General features: G+C 32.5%; 1 protein-coding gene across 4 annotated transcripts in view; it reads right to left on the bottom strand.

The window, feature by feature from the left end:
- Window positions 1–24474, bottom strand: part of ccny (cyclin Y) — a 68363-nt gene that overhangs the window by 19285 nt on the left and 24604 nt on the right. Inside the window, exons 2-6 of one of the 4 annotated variants that reach the window (XM_051098352.1) lie at window positions 9624–9698; window positions 6448–6468; window positions 3056–3090; window positions 1226–1249; window positions 809–912 (exon numbers count right to left, since the gene is read on the bottom strand). In XM_051098352.1, coding sequence (XP_050954309.1) covers window positions 809–912; window positions 1226–1249; window positions 3056–3090; window positions 6448–6468; window positions 9624–9698 — 259 coding nt within the window. The remainder of the gene's footprint in view (window positions 1–808; window positions 913–1225; window positions 1250–3055; window positions 3091–6447; window positions 6469–9623; window positions 9699–24474) is intronic. The other 3 variants (XM_051098353.1, XM_051098355.1, XM_051098356.1) reach the window with 3 other exon arrangements.

Consider the following 24474-nt stretch of genomic DNA (forward strand, 5'->3'; position numbering starts at 1 on the left):
TTGTATTGCACTGCTATTGCGTTGTCCTCGCTACCTGCACAATGTGCATATAAAAGAATACGCTGTTCTTATTTTAATGAATGTGCAGATAAGTGAATTACATGGAATTGAGAACAAACTACAGTATGTATGATGAAACAGGCAAAGTGGATTTTTGTAAATCATTCACAATTCCAAAATAAATTCACACAGAACTTAATGCCACAAGGAGCCTCATTTACAAAGAACAAATTTCTTGGTAAATCCACATACTGTACCATATCAGTTATCGCAATATATTCTGGGTTATTTTGTATATTCATTGGCCAGTATTGGATGTGATTATGCATTTTTTTTTTTTTTTTTTTTTTTTACATTAAAATAACCTTTGCTGTCATTTAATGCTCACACATAGTTAAGTTTAAAAAACACAAATAATGTATTAACATTTTATTTATTTATACAATTTTGTACATGTTTATTGGCTATAAAATGAAAAAAAAAAAATATTGGCTTACTACTGGCCAAAACATTAATATTAATATTACTTACACATACCTAAATATATTAAATCCATAAAGTATTGCAGTGAATGTGATCAGTAGAAATGACAGGTAGTTTTTCATAATCAAAAAACAAGAGGCACTGGTTTGAATCATTGACTGAATCAGACAACTCCCACACTGAATCAGCTCACATGACTCATTCAGTCATTGTACAAGTGGTTATTATTTATCAGTAATGCCATGCCAGTTCTACTTCCACACCCTCATCCATCAAAAAACAATCACACACATTACGATCAGTGTTACGCTAAGGGTTCAAGTACCATTTGATGGTGTATTTGAGGTTGGGTTGGCTGACGGTGCTGTCGTCCAGGAAGATCGTTGAACAGGAGCTGTACTTGCGTCTCATTGGACCAGACGGATGTTGCTGAAACACACAGTGCAAACTAGAACATCAGTTACACACAAACTTTCAGCAAACAGGCTGAAAATTAGGCCACCTGCAGCCCCAGAGAAGCCATTATCATCTCATTTATACCTGAGTGATTCTCGGTTGATATGTGTGTGTGTGCGTTAGTGTGGGTTAGAATCCCAATCCAGTACAGCATAAACAGTCATGTATTATGCAAGATTTTAAACTGATAAGCAACATTAATAATGCAAATAAATCATTACAATGTCAAAACAGACACAATATCACAGTTTAGGGAAAATGAATAGAGCAATGAGCAAATATTTACCTTTGACTCCGCAATGTGTGTTAACTTGCAAAGTAATAGAAGACATTAAAATAGGAATAAAACATAAGCTATTCATTGCAAATAGAGTATGAATAGCATGCGGCAATGAAATGAAGAACATCAAGCCGTGCACATTAAAGGAATAGCCCACCCAAAAATGAAAATTTGCTGAAAATGTACCCACTCTCAGGTATAATGGTGTTTTACTGCCACGTTAAAAAATAACAAATAAATTAATTAATAAATTTACAAGATTAAAGTCTTAATATTTTGAGAATAAAGTCAAAATTACAAGAAAAAAGTCAAAATGTTTCGAGAATAAAGTCGAAATGTCTCGGGAATAAAGTTGAAATGTTTCAAGAATTAAATCGTGACAAATAAAATTATAACTTAACCCTAAATTGTAATATTTTGAGAATAAAGTTGAAATTGCAAGAATAAAGTTGAAATGTTTCAAGAATGAAATCGTAGCAATTACAGTTACAACTTAACCCTAAGTCCCAATATTTTGAAAGTAAAGTTGAAATTACGAGGATAAAGTCGAAACGTTGAGAATAAAGTTGAAATGTTTCAAGAATGAAGTTGAAATGTTTTGAGAATTAAATCATAGCAATTACAGTTACAACTTAACCCTAAGTCCCAATATTTTGAGAATAAAGTTGAAATTACAAGAATAAAGTCAAAATGTTTAGAGAATAAAGTTAAAATGTTTTAAGATTAAAGTTTAAATGTTTCAAGAATTAAATCGTAGCAATTACGGTTACAGCTTAACCCTAAAAAGCAATATTTTGAGAATAAAGTTGAAATTACAAGAATAAAGTTGAAATGTTTCGAGAATTAAATCATGGCAATTAAAATTATAACTTTACCCTAAATTGTAATATTTTGAGAATAAAGTTGAAATAAGAATAAAGTCGAAATGTTTCGAGAATAAAGTCGAAATGTTTTGAGAATTAAATCATAGCAATTACAGTTACAACTTAACCCTAAGTCCCAATATTTTGAGAAATAAAGTTGAAATTACAAGAATAAAGTCAAAATGCACAAAACATTGCAACATTATTCTTGAAATGTTACGAGTTTATTCTCGAAACATTACGAGTTTATTCTTAAAAATATTTTGACTTTATTCTCGTAATTTTCCACTTTAATCTTGTAATCTACAAGAAACTCCATTGTACTCCATCGTTAAAACTCCATCGTACTCAGGCCATCCAAGATGTAGATCAGTTTGTTTTTTCATCAGAACAGATCTCTCACATCAAAATCCACTCTCACATTTCTCTCCTGATTCAGACAAAACAACTTTTTCACTGAATAAAGCGTTATTATGGACTACTAACAAGCAACAGTCTGACGAGATGTTAACTGACGGACTAGAGTGATGTGAATCATTCGTGGATTATTGTGATGTTTTTATCAGTTGTTTGGACTCTGATTCTGATGGCACCTATTCACTGCAGAGGACCCATTGGTGAGGGAGTGACATAATGCTACATTTCTCCAAATTTGCTGAAAAAAATGATAAAACAAGCTCATCTACATCTTGGATGGCCTGAGGGTACATTTTCAGCAAATTGTCATTTTTGGGTGAACTACTCTTTTAAAAAGTTTATATAGAATGAGCAGAACAGAAAAGCAACGCTGCTACTGATGCAACACAAGCCCAGAGACTCATGCAATGGTTTCTGCATTCTCATGTGGTGAAGTGTGGGATTTGATTAGTTCTGTGGGTGTTGTGACACGTGGGGAGATGTCTTCATCGCAGACACAAGCATTATGAGAAACAGAAAACACATAACCACTCATGTCATGGCTGCTGCTACTTACATGGTTGACATATAGACTTTTCCGCTTTTCCCGAACTGTAAAGACAAACGCATAATTAGTAACACTAGCACAAGTCAGTACAGTTAATTAGAGAGAGACAAAAAGACAAGGGCCACAATTAAAGTGATGTCAAGAATATCAAGAGGGACAATCTGAGGTCTTAAACTGTTGGTTGGGATTTTGTTAACACTTTGGGGGGGGAAGAGAGACAAAAAAGAAAATGTGCTGCAATTAAACTTTCCCTAATGTTTCTCCAAAAATATTTTTTTAAAAGCTGGTTAGTCTGTCATAAGGAGAGCTCTGACTATCAGCATGAAGTCTGGTCCAATTTGGAGCTTATTCTAGCTCCAAGAACCACCCAATTAAGCTCAAAGTATTTTATTTTATACCGACTGTGTACAGCCAAAGACATAGCCTTTCAAAGTGTATTATTATGATTTATTTCTTGCACGCTAACACAACACTTGACACGTGCAATAGTGCAAAAAATGTATCATCGCACAGTGCCTGCACAATTTATAGTTAGAGTTGCATGTATCTTTCAAGCGCTGCACATGACATGCAAACTCTCTAAAGATTTTAGCATGGTAATGGATATGGCAATGTTAATGTATTTGGTCTTGGAGGAACAGATCAGCTATGATGCTGAATTGCTGCTGCCCTTGGTTATTGCTATTGTAAAGGAACTTGCTACTGCCAATCCATACATCGATACAGTGCTGTAAGGATTTAAGATTTAAGATGCTGCTGCTGCATAATTAGCATATATAATAACCCACAGCAGATCCATACAGGTGGAGCTGGGGAAGGTGGAGGGTGTCAGTGGAACTCTGAAAGCGTGCTGCGAAATGCTCTTACTTGCTGCTTTACATTTAAATGGCTGATTAGCATTCACTATGCTAACCAGCCATTTAAATGTAAAGCAGTAAGCTCGTTGGCTGCATATGCACCAATCAGCTTGTGTCAAGTACGGTAATGCTGTGAATATCATCAGTTTGTGTTAACGACCCATCAGCCTGTGCCATCTAGAGTTTCATGAAAGAACTTGGTATTTATAATGGCCAAGAATTCATTTTATTAATTTGCTGGCATGTTTTAGTTAAACTGAATCCATGAATTTAGAAGTCATTCCTACGTCTCAACTGTTTTTTTCATTTTAGTACATTGTGACCATGTTGAGACTAATTTAATTATTATTAAAACGTTACATTCAATGGAATATTTAAGAACAAAAATATTTAACAGAATTTATTTAGCAGAAAAATGTAAAAAAAAAAAAAAAAAAAAAAATCAATTAAAAATAAATGTTTTTTTGATTATTCATATTTAATGAAATTTTTTAAATATAATCCAGAAAATTAAAGTAAAACAGAATTTGTTAAAAATGAAACTGAATTTGAGGGGAAAAATTAAACTGTGTCAAACATTTAATAAATTGCTGTTTAATATTATAATATTATGTGCAGGGGTGCACATAAGTGGTCCGAAGGTCTGTATCCACGACCAAAATAAGAAATGCACTGTGTAAAAAAGTTCAGAGCGTTACAAAAAAAGAGTTACATTTACCAAATGAATTTTATTTTTTATTTAGTACTGTCCTGAGTAAGATATTCTACATAAAAGATGTTTACATATAGTCCACAAAAAAATAACCCCCTGCAAAAGTTTGGGAACCCTTGGTACTTAATACTATGTGTGGTTACCTGGATGATCTACGACTGTTTTGTGATAGTTGTTCTTGAGCCCTTTGTTTGTTCTGAACAGTCAAATTGAGCACTGCTCTTCAGAAAAATCTTCCAGCATCTTTTGCATATTTGAACCCTTTTCCAGCAGTGACTGTATTTTGAGATCCATCTTTTAGACTGAGGACAACTGAGGAACTCAAACACAACTATCAAAAAAGGTTCAAACATTCACTGATGCTCCAGAAGTAAACACGATGCATTAAGAGCCGGGGGGTGAAAACTTTTGAATAGAATGAGGACGTCCAAATTTTTCTTATTTGGTTGAAATATATATATTTTTTCTCCCCTGTTTAATATTGCCTATCAGAAGCAACAGAAGATACTTGCATGTTTCCCAGAAGACAAATTAATTACAACTATATGTAAACATCTTTTAGGTAAAATATCTTACTCAGGACAGTACTAAATAAAAAATAACATGCATTTTGTATGATCTCTCTTATTTTGTTAAAATTATTCAAATTCTGCAAGGGGTTCCCAAACTTTTGTATAAAACTGTATATTTAATGGGTCACACTGTGCACTGTGAGGACCAAACCAAATCTCCAGGTACTCTTATGAGAACCACGCTTTTAAAAAAAAAAAAAAAAAAATAAAAAACTTATGTGCACTCCTGATTATAAGTTTCATGATTTCAATTAATTAAACAATTAATAAGAACATGCCGAATTGGCGGCTGAGCCCATTGGTGAGAGAGATCACCCTGTCTGGCTGTTCCGCTTTGCGAACCAGAGCGCGAGAAGAAAAACCAAACAGCGAAAACAAGTGGTCAGTGAGTCTGGTGTGAAAATGGTAAGCGCTGCTTTGTATGTCCACAATCCCAGCTCTTTAGGTTTCTTTAGCCCAGATGCAGATGCAGTTAGTTCTTTGATGTTGTTTTGGCACATCTAGTAGTTTAATTGCTTGAATGCAAAAAAGACACCTCTGAGACTTTTTATCCATCAGATAACTTTCCATGAGAACCCAAATGATTCACTGTACCATAATGACTAAACTGCATTTCGTATTTAACTACTGCTATTGTATGTGTGGGTGGGGCCAGTCACTTTGACTGACAGGTGATGTGTTAAAAGCCTGACCCAGAAACTGTAGGTGAAAATGAAGAGGCGTTGTGTGTGTGGTCATGTGGGATAGACATTTTATCAAAGTCCCTGGAGTCTGACGCCCCTCATGCACACAAACACAAATATGAAAGCTACTGTATGACTCAGATTATTCTCACATATTAGCAGTCTTAACTTTCATTAATCTAAACTATAGCATTCCAGATCTACAGATGACAGCACAGCGAACATGAATCTAAACAAACAGCTGCGCAGCCAAACAAATGGGACAGATTCACAAACTTTGTCAACATGCATAACCCTTAATAGTGCTAAATTGAATGTTAAATACTGCTGGGATTTTAATGATATTAATCTGTTGCCCCATTAAGCAGCTTCTATGTAGTTAGCTACTTTCTGTTAGCTTTAAGCGTAGCTTCGCTGTAGTTAAATGGAGTAGTTTGTAGCTTAGTAAGATAACACTTCAAAGTAGATTCCTGAACAAACAGCTTGCAGCCTAAAATCAAACTACAGACATTTTGAATCTATAAAGCTTCAAGACAACACAGCAGCAGACTAACAAACACGCTGAGATCAAACGTACCTTTCTTGTTGGGTAAAAGAACTGAAAAACAAGAGGGTTTCTAAATTAAATCTGAGCATGGATAACAAGGCTGGCATTTACTCATCCTTGACTTTACAGTTCATTAGTGTTGCACGATATACCTTAAAAAGTATGTACTTAAAAAGTTTTTTTTTTTTGTTTGTAACTTATTTCAAAAACTGAAACTTTCATATATTCTAGATTTATTACATGTAAAGTAAAACATTTCAAACGTTTTTTTTGTTTTTGTTTTGATTTCGATGATTAGAGCTTGCAGCTCATGAAAATCAAAAATCCAGTATCTCAAAATATTAGAATATTTCCTAAGATCAATCAAAAAACATATTTGCAAAACAGAAAAGTTCAAGTTCTTTAAAGTGTGTTAATTTATGCACTCAATACTTAGTCTGCAGAACAAATTACAGCAAACGACTTGCTCCTAGCACAAATGACAGCATCAGTGAGGTGTGGCATGGAAGCGATCAGCTTGTGGCCCTGCTGAGGCACTACTGAACCTTCAGCTTGCTTGTATATTGTTGCATCGATTGTTTCTCATCTTTCTTTTGAAAATATCCCATAGATTCTCAGTGGGGTTCAGGTCAGGCATGGTGGCTGGCCAATCAAGCACACATGGTCAGCAAACCACTTGGAAGTGTTTTTTGCACTGTGGGCAGGTGCTAAAGTCCTGCTAGAAAAGGAAATCAGCATCTCCATAAAGCTTCTTAACAAATGGAAGCATAAAGTGCTTCAAAATCTCCTGGTAGACAGCTGCATTGACTTTGGACTTGAGAAAACAGTGGACCAACACCAGCAGACGTCACGACACACCAAATCGTCACTGACTTAAGATACTTCACACTGGACTTCAAGCAGCTTGGATTCGGTGCCTCTCCAGTCTTCCTCTGGGATGATGATTTCAACATGAAATGCAAAAGTTACTTTTATCTGAAAAGAGGACTTTGGACCACTGAGCAACAGTCCAGTTCATTTTCTCCTTAGCCCAGGTAAGATGCTTCTGATGTTGTTTCTGTTTCAGAACTTAGTAGCCCTTTCCCTGAAGATGTCTGAGCGTGGTGACTCTTGATGCGCTGACTCCAGCTTCAGTCCACTCCTTGTGAAGCTCTCCCAAGTGTTTGAATCGGCTTTGCTTGACAGTTTTCTCAAGTTTGCGGTCATCCCTGTTGCATATGCACCTTTTCCTACCCAATTTCTTCCTTTCAGTCAACTTTGCATTTAATATGCGTTGAAACCGCACTCTGTAAACAGCCACCCCTTTCAGTAATGACCTTCTGTGACTTACTCTCTTTGTGGAGGGTGTCAGTGATTGTCTTCTGTACCACTGCCAAATCAGCAGTTTTGCCCATTATTGTGGTTCCAAAGAACAAGAGATACCTGGAATTTAAACTGTAGGGATGGACATTTAATGAAACTCAAATGTAAATATTCGAATATTTTGCGATACTGGATTTTTGACTTTCATGACCTGTAAGCTCTAATCATCAAAATTAAAACAAGAAAACTTTTGAAATCTTTTACTTTACATGTAATGAATCTAAATATATATATAAGTTTTAGTTTTTGAAATAGGTTACAAACAAAAAATGAACTTTTTCATGATATTCTAATTTTTTTAGATGCACCTGTAATCTCTAGAACTGCTCTGAGAGTCACTTCATGGGCATTTCACAGTTTTTTTTTTTTGCAGAAAACTATCGTCATATAATGAAGAGCCTAAAGGTCTTCACAGCAACCCGTCAAAATAAAAGTTGGGTTTAACTTGACAGTTAGAAATATATTAATATATAACTTAATGTAAAGATAGCACTACTACTACTAATAAAAAATATTATTAAAACAATATTTAAGGAATATTTAACAGAAAAAAATAATAAAAAAAAATAAAATAAAATGACCAGAATTTATTTACAAGAAAATTGTAAATACACAACACAGTATTTCGGGAATAAATAAATAAAAAAGCCTATAATAAATTGATTCTTTACCAAATCTAATTATCCTTTATAAATTCATTAGACATGCTTTTGATTATTACAATGTAACGAAACGAATAATATAGAATCCAGAAAATTAATGGAAAACAGAGATTCACAAACAAAACTGATTGAAAAATAATAAAATGTATTTCATAATTTTTTATTTTAACTTTTAATCAATTGCTGTTAAATTCTGCAAGATTCATGATTTCAATTAATTACACATGCTTTTTGATAAATATATAGTTTTAATGTAACCATTAAAACAGAGTCTAGAACAATTAAAATGGAATTTAGGACAAAAATAAAACAGATTCATAGACCCCTCTTTATTTTATTCGTGTCTTTGCTTCATTGTAGTTGTCCTTTAGTTTGTTACTTGCTACTAGGCTCTTATTATTAATAACAACAATAAAATAGCGAAAAATTACTATATCATGAAATAAGATTTGGCTTTACTCTTTAAGCTAACTTACCAATATAGCAAAGATCTCCATATACCCGTAGGCTCAGTAGTTGTTCACCACAATCCTGTGTAGTGGCACTGGCATGTGATTATTATTATTTTATTATTTTATATTAGTTTAGTTTTTTAAAGGGGGGATGAAATGCTTTGTTATAACAGATAAAATAACTGTGATCTCCATTTGGATCATCTATTATTCAGTTACTTTTCCTGTTGTTCTATGTTTTTTTTTTCATAGTATCGGTTCAGTAGTAGTATCACAATATTTTAGTCAGGTATCGTATCAAAGTCAACATTTTGGCATCGTGACAACACTACAGTTCATACGCCACTAATTTTCCCCTTATTACTGTCATCAGAATCACGAGACATCTGACAGATAATTCACTAAGAATAATTCACTAAGAAACAAGGAGAATATAACATTAGCCAGGGTAGAAATATCGCCCACTGAGAAGAGCTGACGGTTAACAAAGCATCTTTACCCAGGGGTATCGTGTTAAATCAAACCATTATTGCTAGTCTTCTCTGAGCAGGGAATGTTTGGTCTGACTAAGTCAGGGCCATCTGTGCGGTCGGCTCCTGATTCGTTTGGATCAGCCTGAAGCGATCCTGACCGCGGTTTCGTTTTAATTAACGTTCCATTCCAGCATCCAGGCTTAAGGGGAGACCGTCCCACTCATCCTGTGAGTCAGAAAACATGGAGTCTCTCTCACCGTCTGTTTGAGACTTGCTGAGAAAGATGGTGCTGGCACGCGGGTGGTCCGAAGGATTGTACTCCATGTTGAGCTCTGAGGAGAAAAAGAAAAAGACGATTTATTATTCAAGACGCACTATTCTAGTATTACTAGAACAACCCAAAAAATGAAAGTGCATTTCTGACAAAATTAAGGGAAACATTTAGTCAGGCAAGACACGACACAGCAATGAAATACAGATTGTTAAGAATAACATTATTTACTGTATTTTCACAGTATTTATTAATATGCTGAATTGTCTTATATTTTCATTTTAATTTAAGCTTTAGTCATTTCATGTGATTTTGCAATTTTTTTTTAATATTGATAACACAACTGATGTTTATTAGTTAACTGCAAAAATGAATGACTATTTTTATTAACTAACATTAACAAAGATTAATAAACAGTGTAATGTTTAGTTCATTGTCTGTTCATGTTAGTTAATACATTAATGTTAGCATATGGCACCTTATTGTAAAGTGTTACCTAATTATTTCTTATTTAGCTTTAATATGTTTTATTTCAGTTTTACTTTTAGTAATTTTAGTATTTGTAACTGGCAACGCAAGAATTTTAAATTTATAATGTAATATTTATATTTTACTTTATTACAGCTCTTTTCAGAAGTTTACAGAAACTGTTTTTTCTTTTAGCTATAGAATAGAATATTGGCATGAGACATAACTGTGTTATATTTAGAATTCAGCACCCAGTTATTTCAGAATAGTTAGCCATTTAAAAGAAAAAACAAACAAAAAAAAAAAAAAAAAAAAAAACACGTTATTACCCTGCTATGTCATTATGCCAACACTAGGTGGCAGACTTATGATTATGGGAATAATCTTTATAACATTTATTGTAAAATGTATTTAATTAAATTAATTTGTTAATTTATTTTATTTTTGTTTTCTATTTTATTAAAATAAAACTGTATTTAAATCTGCCATCAATTACAGTCACACTGACTAAGATACGACCTGAAACTTCTTTTCTGCTCGGTTTTCCCATCCTGATCTTTAGGCGGGTAATATAGAAAAAATAAAATAAAATAAAATAAAATATATAAAAATATATATAATAAAAATATATATAATATAAAATATATATATATATATATATATATATATATATATATATATATATATATATATATACTCGGTTCTATATCATTTTATTTTATTATTATATTTTATTTTATTTTAGTCTGCCATTAATTAGTCACACTGACTAAGATACAACTTAAAGTCCTTTCTACTCTCTTTTTCCCATCCTGATCTTCAGGCGGATGAAAAAATAAAATAAAATAAAATAAAATAAAATAAAATAAAATAAAATAAAATAAAATAAAATAAAATAAAATAAAATAAAATAGTAGAAAGGACGTTTCAGGTTGTATCTTAATGTGACTATAATTGAAAGCAGATTTAAATAAAAAAATAATAATAATAAAATAAAAATTTAATTTTATTAAAATTTAATTTTATTTAAATCTGCCATCAAATACAGTCACACTGGCTAAGATACGACCTGAAACCTCCTTTCTACTCTTTTATTTTTTTTTTTATTTTATTTTAGTCTGCCATTAATTAGTCAGACTGATTAAGATACGACTTGAAACTTCCTTTCTACTCTCTTTTTCCCATCCTGATCTTCAGGCGGATGAAAAAATTAAATTAAATTAAATTAAATAAAATTAAAGAGTAGAAAGGACGTTTCAGGTCAAATCTTAAATGTGACTATAACTGATGACAGATTTAAATAAAACAAAATAAAAAAAAAATAAAATAAAATAAAAATGTAATTAAAATTTAATTTTATTTAAATCTGCCATCAACTATAGTCACACTGGCTAAGATACGACCTGAAACCTCCTTTCTACATGTTTTCCCCATCCTGATCTTCAGACGGATAATATAGAAATAAAATAAGCAAACAATACATTCAGGCAAATAATATAGAAAAAAATTAAATAAAATAATATTTTTATTTTATTTTAGTCTGCCATCAATTACAGTCACACTACGATATGACCAGAAACTTCAGCTCTACTCCGTTTTCCCTTCCTGATCTTCAGATGGATAATACAGAAATAAATAAAATAAAATAAAATAAAATAAAATAAAAAAAATAAAATAAATATTTTTATTTTATTGTGAATTACAATCACATTGTTACAAATCACAATTACAGTCACACTGACTAATATACAACCGGATACTTCCTTTCTGCTATATAAAATAAAATATTTTAATTTTATTTTAAATGAACTCTTTTATTTTGTTTCACCAATACAGATACTTATTATACATATTTCCTTTTTGCTCAGTTTTCCAACCCAGACCTTTATGCAGATAATCTAGTACTATTTATACAATTTAAAATAATTTGTTTTTATTTTATTTTTGGTTTGTCATCATAAGTACAGAGACTTGAAACTTCCTTTCTGCTCAGTTTTCCCACAAATTCCCACCCTGACCTTGCAGCGACTCACACACACACACACACACACACACAAACATGATGTCATCAGAGGAAAGAGTAACGGCACACACCCCGACCAGGAAATAAGGAACCCAGGGTTCACAGCCTCTAAATCCGAAACAGCCGATCCTAAACGAAACCATCAATATTTCTTACAGCGCCGTTTGGGTGTCAGCTGCAACGTGCGTGCCGAGATTCACAAAATGTAACAAAACCGTCACAGTGAAACCTGGTTCAGGGCTCCACGTGAGCGGGCCGCCGCATTGTGTTTTAAGTCTTTTGAAGCGGCATCTTTTATGCGGAAGAGCCACTCGAATCTCAAAGGAGCCTCGACCGTGAGACGTATGGAGCACTCTGGGGTGCAGAGGAAAGACTGATTAATAAAAGATGGAGCTGTGTGGGAGAGAAAGGTGGAAGATGGATGGAAAAAAAAGGAGAGGAGAGCAGAGAACGGTGAACGTGCTGCCGGTCGCAGAGAAGCTGGACGCATTCGCTCTAATATTAATGCGTCTTATTGAAAAAATGTGCACACTCACGGCAGAACGTGTGGTAACAGTAGATTTTCAATGGATTTGAGTCATTTCCTCTTTTCCTGTGACCCACCCTCTGTATATTGTGAAGAGGGGCTTGAGTGGTCAGAGGGGGTCTGAGCTGAACAGCCCAACACTTCCTCACGCTCAGGAAAAAGCTGCTTCCAACAAACACACTTTCAGCTTACAGCTTACACTTACAGCTTTCACAAACCCTTGTCAAGAACATCTTTCATGCATGTGGAAAACTGTTTAGGACCTTATGAAAACAATTTAATATTATTATTTTTATTTAGTTTTATTATTTTATTTTATTCTGCCATCAATTACAGTAACATTGACTAATATATGACATGAAACTTCTTTTCTGCTATATAAAATAAAATATTTTAATTTTATTATTTTAATTTAATTTAATTTTTATTTTATTTCAGTCTGCCATCAATTACACTCACTTTGACTAAGATATGACCGTAAACTTCCTTTCTCCTAAAACGAAATAAAATTAAATCAAATCAAATATTTTTATTATTTTTATTTTATTTTAGTCTGCCAATTACAGTAACAATGACCAAGATATGACGTGAAACTTCCTTTCTGCTATATAAAATAAAATATTTTAATTTTATTATTTTTATTTTATTTTATTTTAGTCTGCCATCAGTCACTTTGACTAAGATACGACCTGAAACTTCTTTTCTGCTAAAATGAAATAAAATTAAATAAAATTAAAATACCAGCAAAACAATAATAATAATATAAAAATAATAATAATAATAATAATAAAGTTGTTTTTGCTGCTGTTTTTTTTTATATTTTAATAATATTTTAAAATTATAATCAAATGAATATAAATGTTATATATAACATTTTTCTTAAAAATACATGCGTATATATTTAAACTTTTATTTTGCATGCAATTAATCACGATTAATCGTTTGACAGCCCTATTCTGTACAATAATAATATATTTTTCAGTTTCAGTTTCATCTGTGTTAAATTTAATATGCTGTCTAACCGGATGAATGTCTCTATGTGGTATTTTACAGTCTATTAATGTTGCAGTAAAAAAGACCTTTAGAATATGATAGATCTGAGTCAATCGCTCATATTATTTTTGGTCGATACAGTTAAATATTTATCAATGAGGTCAGTGAGTGTTTCTGAGCTGAATGAGGGCGGCAGGAGGAGCAGCTGTGTCCTGTCAGAGCTCAGCACAGGCTGGCATGAGGCCCTGCACTCGCTCGGCCTGCCATCAGCGCCCACAGCTCTCAACATCCTCCTGCAGAGACTGACAAACATGCATGTGTGCGTGTGTGTGTGAACACACTCAAGAAACTGCAGGGAAAAGCAAAGCCACATGAAGAGGACAGCCAATGGCCACTCACTTATGCCTGACAGTCGTTTTTGTCATCATGGGCAGAAAATTCTGCACACAAACATCTACTGTGCGTCTCTAAGATGATTTATTGCAGAATCAGCCACATGTGTCGGTTTTCTTGTAAAAAGAGCCTTCTGAACTCCAGACATTCTATCTAACTATGCCAACACAAGCACATTTTTTATAGATTTGCAGTAAGGGGTGATCAATATAGGCATATCATAATAAATTGATCAGTAATTACATATGAAATTGTTTAAAAAATACTAACATTATTATTATTGTTGTTGTTTTCAACAACAACACAAAAAAAAATGATAGTACTAAAATACAAAAAAATATTAACGTTATATTATATTAATAATAGCAGTTATAATACTAGTTAATGTTATGTTTTACTTTAGTAATATTATTAATATTCCTATTTTCATTTTTTCAAATAAATAAAAATAAGTAGTAGTAGTAGTAGTATTACTACTAATAATAATAATATTGATAATATTACTAAAATAATAAATACCTTAATAAAAAGTATTATAACTGCCGTTAGTATTACTATTACTAATAATAACAATAGCAATAAAAATAATTAATTTAAATAAATAACTTTTTAAAATAATTTAATAATAATCTAACTGGTGCACACACACACACTTTTTTTTTTTTTTTTTTTCCAAAACTACTCCATAACAGATTATTTACATTTTGAATGTTGCTTGATATATTGGACATTTAGATATATAAATTACTTTACTTAAATACATTTATAAAAATAGATATTATTTAATAAATATTTAATATGGAAGTTTGAACTGTTTTTTTCTTTTCTTTTCCATGCAACAGGCCACAATTAAATAAATAAATAAATAAATAAATAAATAAATAATCTCCCTCTCATGTTTTAGGGCTGGTGTCACTCTCAATCCCACAGCCTTGCCAACTTCATTCCTGTCACCCAAACGGGTCGACAGCAGAACGGCAGCTTTCTGTAAATCCCAGGATGGGAGGAACAGGGGTTTCATGGCTGATGTGAAGCTCCAGAGATAAGCAACATTTTCTGAATGAATTTAGCAGCTCTGCAGAGCAGGTATAAGCCAAATTTGTGCAGTGCTGCTGTAGGGATTCATCTGTTCATACCCAACATTCACTAACTCAGCCATTTTAATGGAAACTGAATGATAAAACTCCTTTAGAAATATTTTTACACAATACCTAATTACTTGTTGAAAGAGTCGCAAAGGTTATTGATAGTCCAACATCATACAATCAAAGCTGATGATTATACCTTATGACCTAAACCTTCCCAAAATTGGTTTCAGACAGCAAACATCAGGTCCAAAAAGTGTGTAATATTACTAATATTAATATGATAAGATAACTATAACCAACCGGCAAGAACAGGGCACAGCTTCATGAAAATCTACTCGTGGTGCTGTACCGTGAAAGAAATCCATGCAGATGTATGTATGAATGAAAGTGAGTTCATACAGATTTACAGTGCAGTGCGTTACAACACAATGAAACTGGATCAGTTCTACAAATCCCATCTGCTCTCTCCAAGTCAATGAACTGTCTTTTTTCTTGCTTGAGGGAAAAAAAGGGGGACATCAAAAAAAAAAAGAGATAGCTATAATAAAAATATTTTAAATATTTAACTTATTCTATTATTATTATTATTATTATTATTATTATTATTATTATTTTTTTATTATTCGTATTATTGTTGTTGTTTTTGTTTGAGGCTGAATATTGGCTTTAGTTTTGAAGGAGGAATTCAGTTGAGACTCCACAATCCACACATTTACAATCTATACAACAAGATGAAAATAAAGTCATGAAAGATCAAGATAATGGTACGATAAATCCCCCAGTGTGTGTGTGTTTGTGTGTTTGGTAAAGCTGGTGTTAGAGACATGATAACAGGAGAATTTCTGGGCATCATGCCCACAGCATACAAAAGCACACACACAAGCACACACACACAAACACACAACCCTCAGTGGAAAGTGCCACCTGGACATCATACGCAATTACCAAACACTGACACAGAGCCACATGATAGAACAAAAAAAGTCTTAAGGAAGCTACTCAAGGAAGTTTTGAAATATGTACTTCCTTTTTTATGACATAAGACATGTCATAAAACTGCTAACTGCTCTCTTTCATTGACATCCCTCTCTTCCACATATACACACTTTTCTCAGAGAGCATTTTAAATCACTTTCAGATATTGTCAGTTAAGACAGAAAATCAGTTTAACTTATCTGTTAAGTTTTCTAGGGGTATGATGAGACACTTATCTCACGAGACGAGACACGAGACTGGGTTCACGAGAACGAGACGAGACAAGATTTAACTTTTCTTAAGAAATCCTCAATGATGAAATATACAGGAAAATGGTCTTTTATTCAACAGAAAAAGACAAGATCCAAAAAAAAAAAAAAAAAAAAATGTAGGTGCATTTTGAACTTTATGTAATTAAACTTCCATTTTAATTAATTATATGCAGTAATAAAAAAAAAAAACATTTAACCAAGAGCTTCACGATTCTGGATAAATTGAGAATCACAGTTGTTTTTAATAAATTGGAGATCATGATTCTCTCACGATTCTGGAGAAAAAAAGATTAGAAAACTAAACAAAAAAACAAAAAATTACTAGTGGTTCTGACAAACTGTTCATTGCTTAAGTCTTTTAAAAACATATATTCATTAAAAAAAAAAAAAAAAAAAAAAAAAAAAATCAATGAAGGAGTCAGTGTCTTGCTTCATTAAGACTTGTTTGGCTATTGGAATCTCCTGAATGAATGATTCAATGACCTACTTTTTTTTTTAAAACGGGCAGTTGTCGCCACCTCCTGGCGGAAGAGGATAAGTGTTACAATACATACAAGTGTTAAGATACTTTCGTTTTGATCACTACTGTAGACAGTGAATGTTTATACCCAAACTATAAACTTTTATCCCAGTACTTCTGTTATTTAAATGTCTGCAACACAGAAATAATGATTATAATGTAGTTAAATGCTCTTTCTGCATTCACATTTACCCGACCCTCTGATTCATTAACATGGGCAGCGACAAAACCTGCTTCTCACGCTCCACCGACACTCGCGATGTGAAACAGTCCTAATAGTCATAGCTAAATCGTTGACATTCAGGAATAAGATCGCAAGGGTGTTTGAATCGAGATCTCCATATTTTAAGGATTAATTGTGTAGCTATAATGTCCTCACACATTGGTGCTCAGGCCCTAATAAACACATACGTACACTGAATTCTCAAATTAATATGGAATCAACCTTAATTGAATTTGCTACAGATTACAGTGGATCAATATGTTTTTTTTTCTTAAGACAAATGCTTCGATTAACTTCAGAAGGCCTTTATTAACCACCCGGAGCTGTGTGGAGCACTTTTTAAGATGGATGGATGCACTTTTTCAGGCTTCGAAATCTCAACAGCCATTCACTGCTGTTATAAAGCTTAGAAGAGCCAGGACATTCATTAATATAACTCTAATTGTATTCGTCTGAAAGAATAGCGTCATATACACCTATGACGGCTTGAGGGTGAGTAAATCATGGGTTAATTTTTCTTTTTGGGTGAACTATCCCTTTAACATCCAGTTCCTTGCACTTTAAAGTCTCCAGGGTGTTAGATTTCTGAGAAAGCAGTGTTTGAGAGCATATGAGAGCACATGCAGCATAATGGAGGTGTTCAGTAAGCTCTGTGCTGATGCTGACAGACGTCTCGCTGAACTCACTCAACTCTCACAAGACACCAGTCTGCTTCTCTTTCACTGCAAATCTAGACTGTTCACTAATACAGTCTGAAAGAGCTGTGTCAGCCTGACCGTCTCTCTCTCACTGCTGAACATAAACAGAGATGATGAACTTCATTCATGCAGTGCTGATTGCAAAGGGTATGTTTGCATGAATATGACTGTACTAAAAGTGCAAAAGTTTTCCTTTGCATTCTTGAAAAGTTTTACATATAGACCACAACAGTCAAAGCGATCTCTGTTAGCACAGATGATATTTTATTGGCATATTACAGTATTTTTTTAAATATTTTTAATTAGTTTTTATTTTTCAGTTTTTTTAAGTAATTTTTTACATGTTTTTGTATTTATTTTATTATTATTATTATTATTATTATTATTTATTTTTTTTTTCTACTTAATACATCTATATAGCTTTAATTCATATTTATTTCAGCTGTAGTTTTAGTAATTTTAGTTGAACTCTAACGTTGTATTTCAATAGCTGTATCTAACAATGTATTTTATTTCAGATAATTGCCAATTTTCAGGTAAAGTTTTTCATCTTTTTCTGGTTGATTTCAATTACCAAAACCAATTAAAACACTTGTTTGTACTATGGACATACACTACCAGTGAAAGGTTTTGGAACAGTAAGATTTAATGTTTTTTTTGTTTGTTTGTTTGTTTTTTTTTTAAAGAAGTCTTTTCTGCTCACCAAGCCTGCCTTTATTTGATCCAAAGTACAGCAAAAACAGTAAATTTTTGAAATATTGTTATTTTTTTTTAAAACAGCCATTTTCTATTTGAATGTATTTTAAAAATGTAATTTATTTCTGTGATTTCAAGGCAAAATTTTTAGCTAAATTCTCCATTCACATAATCCTTCAATATTCATCCTAATATTCTGATTTGCTGCTCAAAAAACATTATTATTATTTATTTATTTATTCATATTATGTTGTTGTAAGAATTTTGTCAGGTTTCTTTGATGAATAGAAAGTTCACTTTTGATTAATTTAAAGCATTCTTGCTAAATAAAAGTATTAATTTCTATAATTTATTTCCAAAAATAATAAAATAAAATAAAATAAAATAAAATAAAATAAAATAAAATAAAATAAAATAAAATAAAATAAAATAAAATAAAATAAAATAAAATATACTGACTCCAAGTTTTTGAATAGTATAGTGTATAATGTTACAAAAGATTTTTATTTCAGATAAATGCTGCTCTTTGGACCTTTCTATGCATCAAATAATCCTGAAAAAAAAAAAAAAAGTACTCAACTATTTTAAATATTGATAAAGTTTCTTGAACAGCAAATCAGCATATTAGAATGATTTCTGAAGGATCATGTGACACTGAAGACTGGAGTAATGATGCTGAAAATTTAGCTTCTATCACAGGAATTTAAAAAAAAAAAAAAAGCAATTATTTTAAATAATAAAAATATTCCGCAGTGTAACTGCTAACAAATAAATGCAGGTTTGCTGAGCAGAAAAAAAAAACAAAACACAAAAAAAAACTTAAAAATCTTACTGTTCAAAAACTTTTGACTGGTAGTGTCCAAAGTCATGCCTTAAATAATGTGATATATTCAGGAGAGGAATGTTATTATTCTAGCACATGATAATATATACATAATAATAAACAAACTAGAATTAAACAGCTGAATGTATTACGCTGGATTCAATAGCTGAATATATTATACTGCATTAAACAGCTGAATGAATTATGCTGCATGAAATATAATAACTGGACTCCACTCACTGAATTAGGTCATGTTAAATATTGAATACTACTGTTGCATGCAGTTTCTCAAACTATTTTCCCCCATTTTAAGTAGGCAGTATACAGTACATGCTGCACAGCATTCGATATTTAATATTCTAATTAAATCATGGCCAGTGCATTCCATTTGGATCCCTGTCATGAAGACAAGAAATGCAACTTTAAATTGGACTTTGTTTTTTCTTGATTTCTTTTTCTCCTAGCTGGTACAACGGAAAAACTTGATTTGCTTCCCAGGCCCTGAAACGATGTGGGCAGTTAATGAAACTAAATGAGATGTGCCTGAAACACAGCACAGACAAAATGAAGCCCATCATAACATCAACAAAGCGATCCATCTCCATCATCAGAGTTAAAGGTGAAGTGTGTATTTCTACAGCACTACAGGCACAGAATGAAACTGCAATCCGTTTATTTGAACGGTCGACTAAACTGAACATAACAACATTGACTCAAATGGTGTGAGTTTGGAGCGAGGTGACTTGTCTGTCAACCAGTGGAAAGGGGGACGTTTGATACTTCTTTCTTCCTTTCTTATTTTTTCTATTTGATGCCGTTTTAAAGGAATAGTTCATTTAAAAATGAGAATTAATTTTCAATTCTGTAACCAGAATTAAATCAGTGAGTCAAACCGAGTAAAATGAATCATTCAGAAGTGGACTAACAGATTTTTGGAAAAGATCAGACTTACAATGCAGAATCATTTCTAAACACACCCTAGTGTCCTTAAGATATATTATTTTATTATTTTTAATTGGTAATTTTAAAATTAATTGGTAATTTTAAAGTATTTTAAAAATAGTTAAAATTTTTATAATTTTCAGTTTTCATTTTAATTAGTTTAAGTTTTGGTTATTTTTGTATGCTTCTGTGCTTTTTATTAGGTTTTCCTTTGTTTCCATTTCGATTTTTAGTATAAGTTTTTTTTTTTTTTTTTTTTTTTTTTTAATATGTCTACACTAGTCAGCATTTTAAGTGGATCAAAACCTTTCATCAAAGTTGTCCTAAAATCAAAACAATACCTGTTCTTGTCTTAGGACAACTTTGATGAACATTTTTGATCCTCTTCAAATGCTGACTACTGTATTTAGCTTTACATTTATTTCAGTTTCTGACACATACTTTATTTCAGTTAGTTCCCTCAGTTTTTTTTAAGTCAAGTTTAAGTTTAAGTTTTCCATTGAATATTTATATTTATTTTATTTCCACTACTTCAATTAACTAAATTAATCTTCAACGGGTTCAATTTTGATTAACAATAACAACACTGGTCATTAACATGTTAAAACATTTCTTATTTTCGTTTCAGTTTTTCAGTAACGGCATTATAGTGCCAGGTTTATATATATAAAAAAAGAAAAACAGATTAAAGCCTAAATGTTAAAGTCGGAATGTTTCGAGAGTAAAGTCGGAATGTTTCGAGAATAAAGTTGGAATGTTTCAAAAGTAAAGTTGGAATGTTTCAAGAGTAAAGTCGGAATGTTTTGAGAATAAAGTCGGAATGCTTCGAGAGTAAAGTTGGAATGTTTCGAGAATAAAGTCGGAATGTTTCGACAATGAAGTCAGAATGTTTCGAGAATAAAGTCAAAATGTTTTGAGAATAAAGTTGGAATGTTTCAAGAGTAAAGTCTGAATGTTTTGAGAATAAAGTCGGAATGCTTCCAGAGTAAAGTCGGAATGTTTCGAGAGTAAAGTCAGAATGTTTCGAGAATAAAGTTAAAATTTTGAGAATAAAGTCAGAATGTTTTGAGAATAAAGTTAAAATTTTGAGAATAAAGTCAGAATGTTTTGAGAATAAAGTCAGAATGTTTTGAGAATAAAGTCAGAATGTTTTGAGAATAAAGTCAGAATGTTTTGAGAATAAAGTTAAAATTTTGAGAATAAAGTCAGAATGTTGAGAGTAAAAGTCAGAATGTTTCGAGAGTAAAGTCAGAATGTTTCGAGAATAAAGTTAAAATTTTGAGAATAAAGTCAGAATGTTTTGAGAATAAAGTCGGAATGCTTCGAGAGTAAAGTCGGAATGTTTCGAGAGTAAAGTCAGAATGTTTCGAGAATAAAGTTAAAATTTTGAGAATAAAGTCAGAATGTTTTGAGAATCAGAATGTTTTGAGAATAAAGTCAGAATGTTTTGAGAATAAAGTCGGAATGCTTCGAGAGTAAAGTCGAGAATAAAGTTAAAAAATAAAGTCAGAATGTTTTGAGAATAAAGTCAGAATGCTTTTCAGAATGTTTCGAGAATAAAGTTAAAATTTTGAGAATAAAGTCAGAATGTTTTGAGAATAAAGTCGGAATGCTTCGAGAGTAAAGAGTAAAGTCAGAATGTTTCGGGAATAAAGTTAAAATTTTGAGAATAAAGTCAGAATGTTTTGAGAATAAAGTCGGAATGAATAAAAATGTTTCGAGAATAAAGTCGGAATGTTTCGACAATGAAGTCAGAATGTTTCGAGAATAAAGTCAAAATGTTTTGAGAATAAAGTTGGAATGTTTCAAGAGTAAAGTCTGAATGTTTTGAGAATAAAGTCGGAATGCTTCCAGAGTAAAGTCGGAATGTTTCGAGAGTAAAGTCAGAATGTTTCGAGAATAAAGTTAAAATTTTGAGAATAAAGTCAGAATGTTTTGAGAATAAAGTTAAAATTTTGAGAATAAAGTCAGAATGTTTTGAGAATAAAGTCAGAATGTTTTGAGAATAAAGTCGGAATGCTTCGAGAGTAAAGTTGGAATGTTTCGAGAATAAAGTTGGAATGTTTCGAGAAAGTCAAAATGTTTTGAGAATAAAGTTGAAATGTTTCGAAAATAAAGTTTCAAATTTGAGAAAGTCTGAATGTTTTAGAAATAAAGTGTTACAGTTTTAGTTAACAATAACAACACTGGTCCTCAACAGGCTCAAATGGACACACACAAACACACAGGGTGGTCACTCAACACAAACAGCAAATAACATCCTCAGATGTCAGGAAGTGACATAGGAGCTAAGACCGTGTGCTGTTTCCTCACTTTATTCTTGCATTGAACGTTTGCAATGCACAAATAGTTCTTTCAGTGCATGCCTGCAAGAATTGTCGATAAATCAAATATGTAAGATTGCATCTGCATCTTCAATCAAGCCCGGTGCCCAAAGTCTAATGGGACAGACAGTTGGATGGTGATGGTATTTCTGTTTGAGTCATTATCTGGTGCAAATGAGCCATCTGCGGCCTGCCACATGCCCCAATCACACTTCCTGTGAGCCCAATTCCTGTCAGGAGACGACATCATATCCTCTCTTTAAATATAATGCTTTGGCGGTCACTAAAAGCTGTTGTGTAAACAATGGTGCTCTGCATAAAACAAAAACATGGCTCAATTGTGTGCACACTGGTTGATTTGGGAAGTCTTAAATTGAAGGAAGGCAGTACAACAGATTGGGCCAAAAATGTGTCCATTTTGGCTTTGCAGATGGCATGGAAAGAGGGGTTTAACAGTCTAATAATCATTAAAAAGTTGTTTCATTCAAAAACGAATTTGGTAACGACGCGATACCGACTGATATGAAAAATGTTATCGCAAAAGAAGACATCAATTTGCATGGTGGTCTATTCTTTTAATACAAACTAACAAAAGAGCGAAGGAGCACGTGTGGCTGCATCTGGATACAAACCACACACTCATTCTCCACGTCCCTGCAGAACGGCCAACACCCTCCTCATCTCCAGCAGTGCTTTTCAAAAAGGGTTAAATAAATCAAAGGATCACGCTGTGAACACGCTGACGCACTGCAGCCGTTAGCAAAGAAGGAAAGTCAATTGTGTTTCCAGACAAGGCTTCTTTCAAACGGCTCCTCTGCATAAACTTTACAGTCTGTAATTCACAAGATTCTCTAAAAACACTCTGGGAAACATTTATTGAAAATCCAAAGGGGTCATCATTCTTTTGAAACTGAGATATCCATAAGCTATAATGTGCAATGACATGGATAACTACCACATCAAGTAAATATGTGGCGCATACTGACAGCAGACACTTGGATATGGATGTGTGTGTGTGTGTGTGTGTGTGTGTATGTTTGAGCATTCAGCAGGGTGGAGAGCAGTAATTAGCCTGTGTTAATACTTTGTTCTGTCTTGTCGTTGCGTCCTCGCCTGTCGCCTGGGCAGCAGCACCATGGAAACGCCAAATAAAGGATAGCGGACTTACTCTCTCTTAATGGTTAAGCCAACAGCATTGCCTCTGTATATCTCTATGAGAATACTACTGTATTTGGTCACTTTAGATGTACAATATTTAATATTCTATAATATTTTTAGGTGATTTATCATACGATGAAAGTATTGGGACACACCCCTTAAAAGGATAGCTCACCCAAATGGATACTGTTGACCGTTTGGTCATCAACATTTTTAAAAACACCTTCATTTGTGACCCTGGACCACAAAACCAGTCATAATGGTCATTTTTTTTTAAATTGAGATGTATAAATCATCTAAAAAGCTGAATAAATAAGCTTTCCATTGATGTATGGTTTGTTAGGATAGGATAATATTTGACCGAAATACAACTATTTGAAAATCTGGAATCTGAGGGTGCAAAAAAAAAAAATCTTTGCCTTTAAAGTTGTCCAAATCAAGTTCTTAGCAATGCATATTACTAATCAAAAATTCAGTTTTGATATATTTACAGTAGGAATTTTACAAAATATCTTGATCATGATCTTTATTTAATTTCCTAATGATTTTTGGCATAAAAGAAAAATCAATAATTTTGACCCAAAGAATGTATTTTTGGCTATTGCTACAAATAAACCCCAGCGACTTAAGACTAGCTTTGTGGTCCAGGGTCACATTTGTGCTCAAAATAAGAACGAAACTCAAATAGGTTTAACAACAACTTGAGGGTGAGTAA

Source organism: Labeo rohita, chromosome 24 (assembly GCF_022985175.1).
Source record: "Labeo rohita strain BAU-BD-2019 chromosome 24, IGBB_LRoh.1.0, whole genome shotgun sequence".
Lineage (NCBI taxonomy): Eukaryota > Metazoa > Chordata > Actinopteri > Cypriniformes > Cyprinidae > Labeo > Labeo rohita.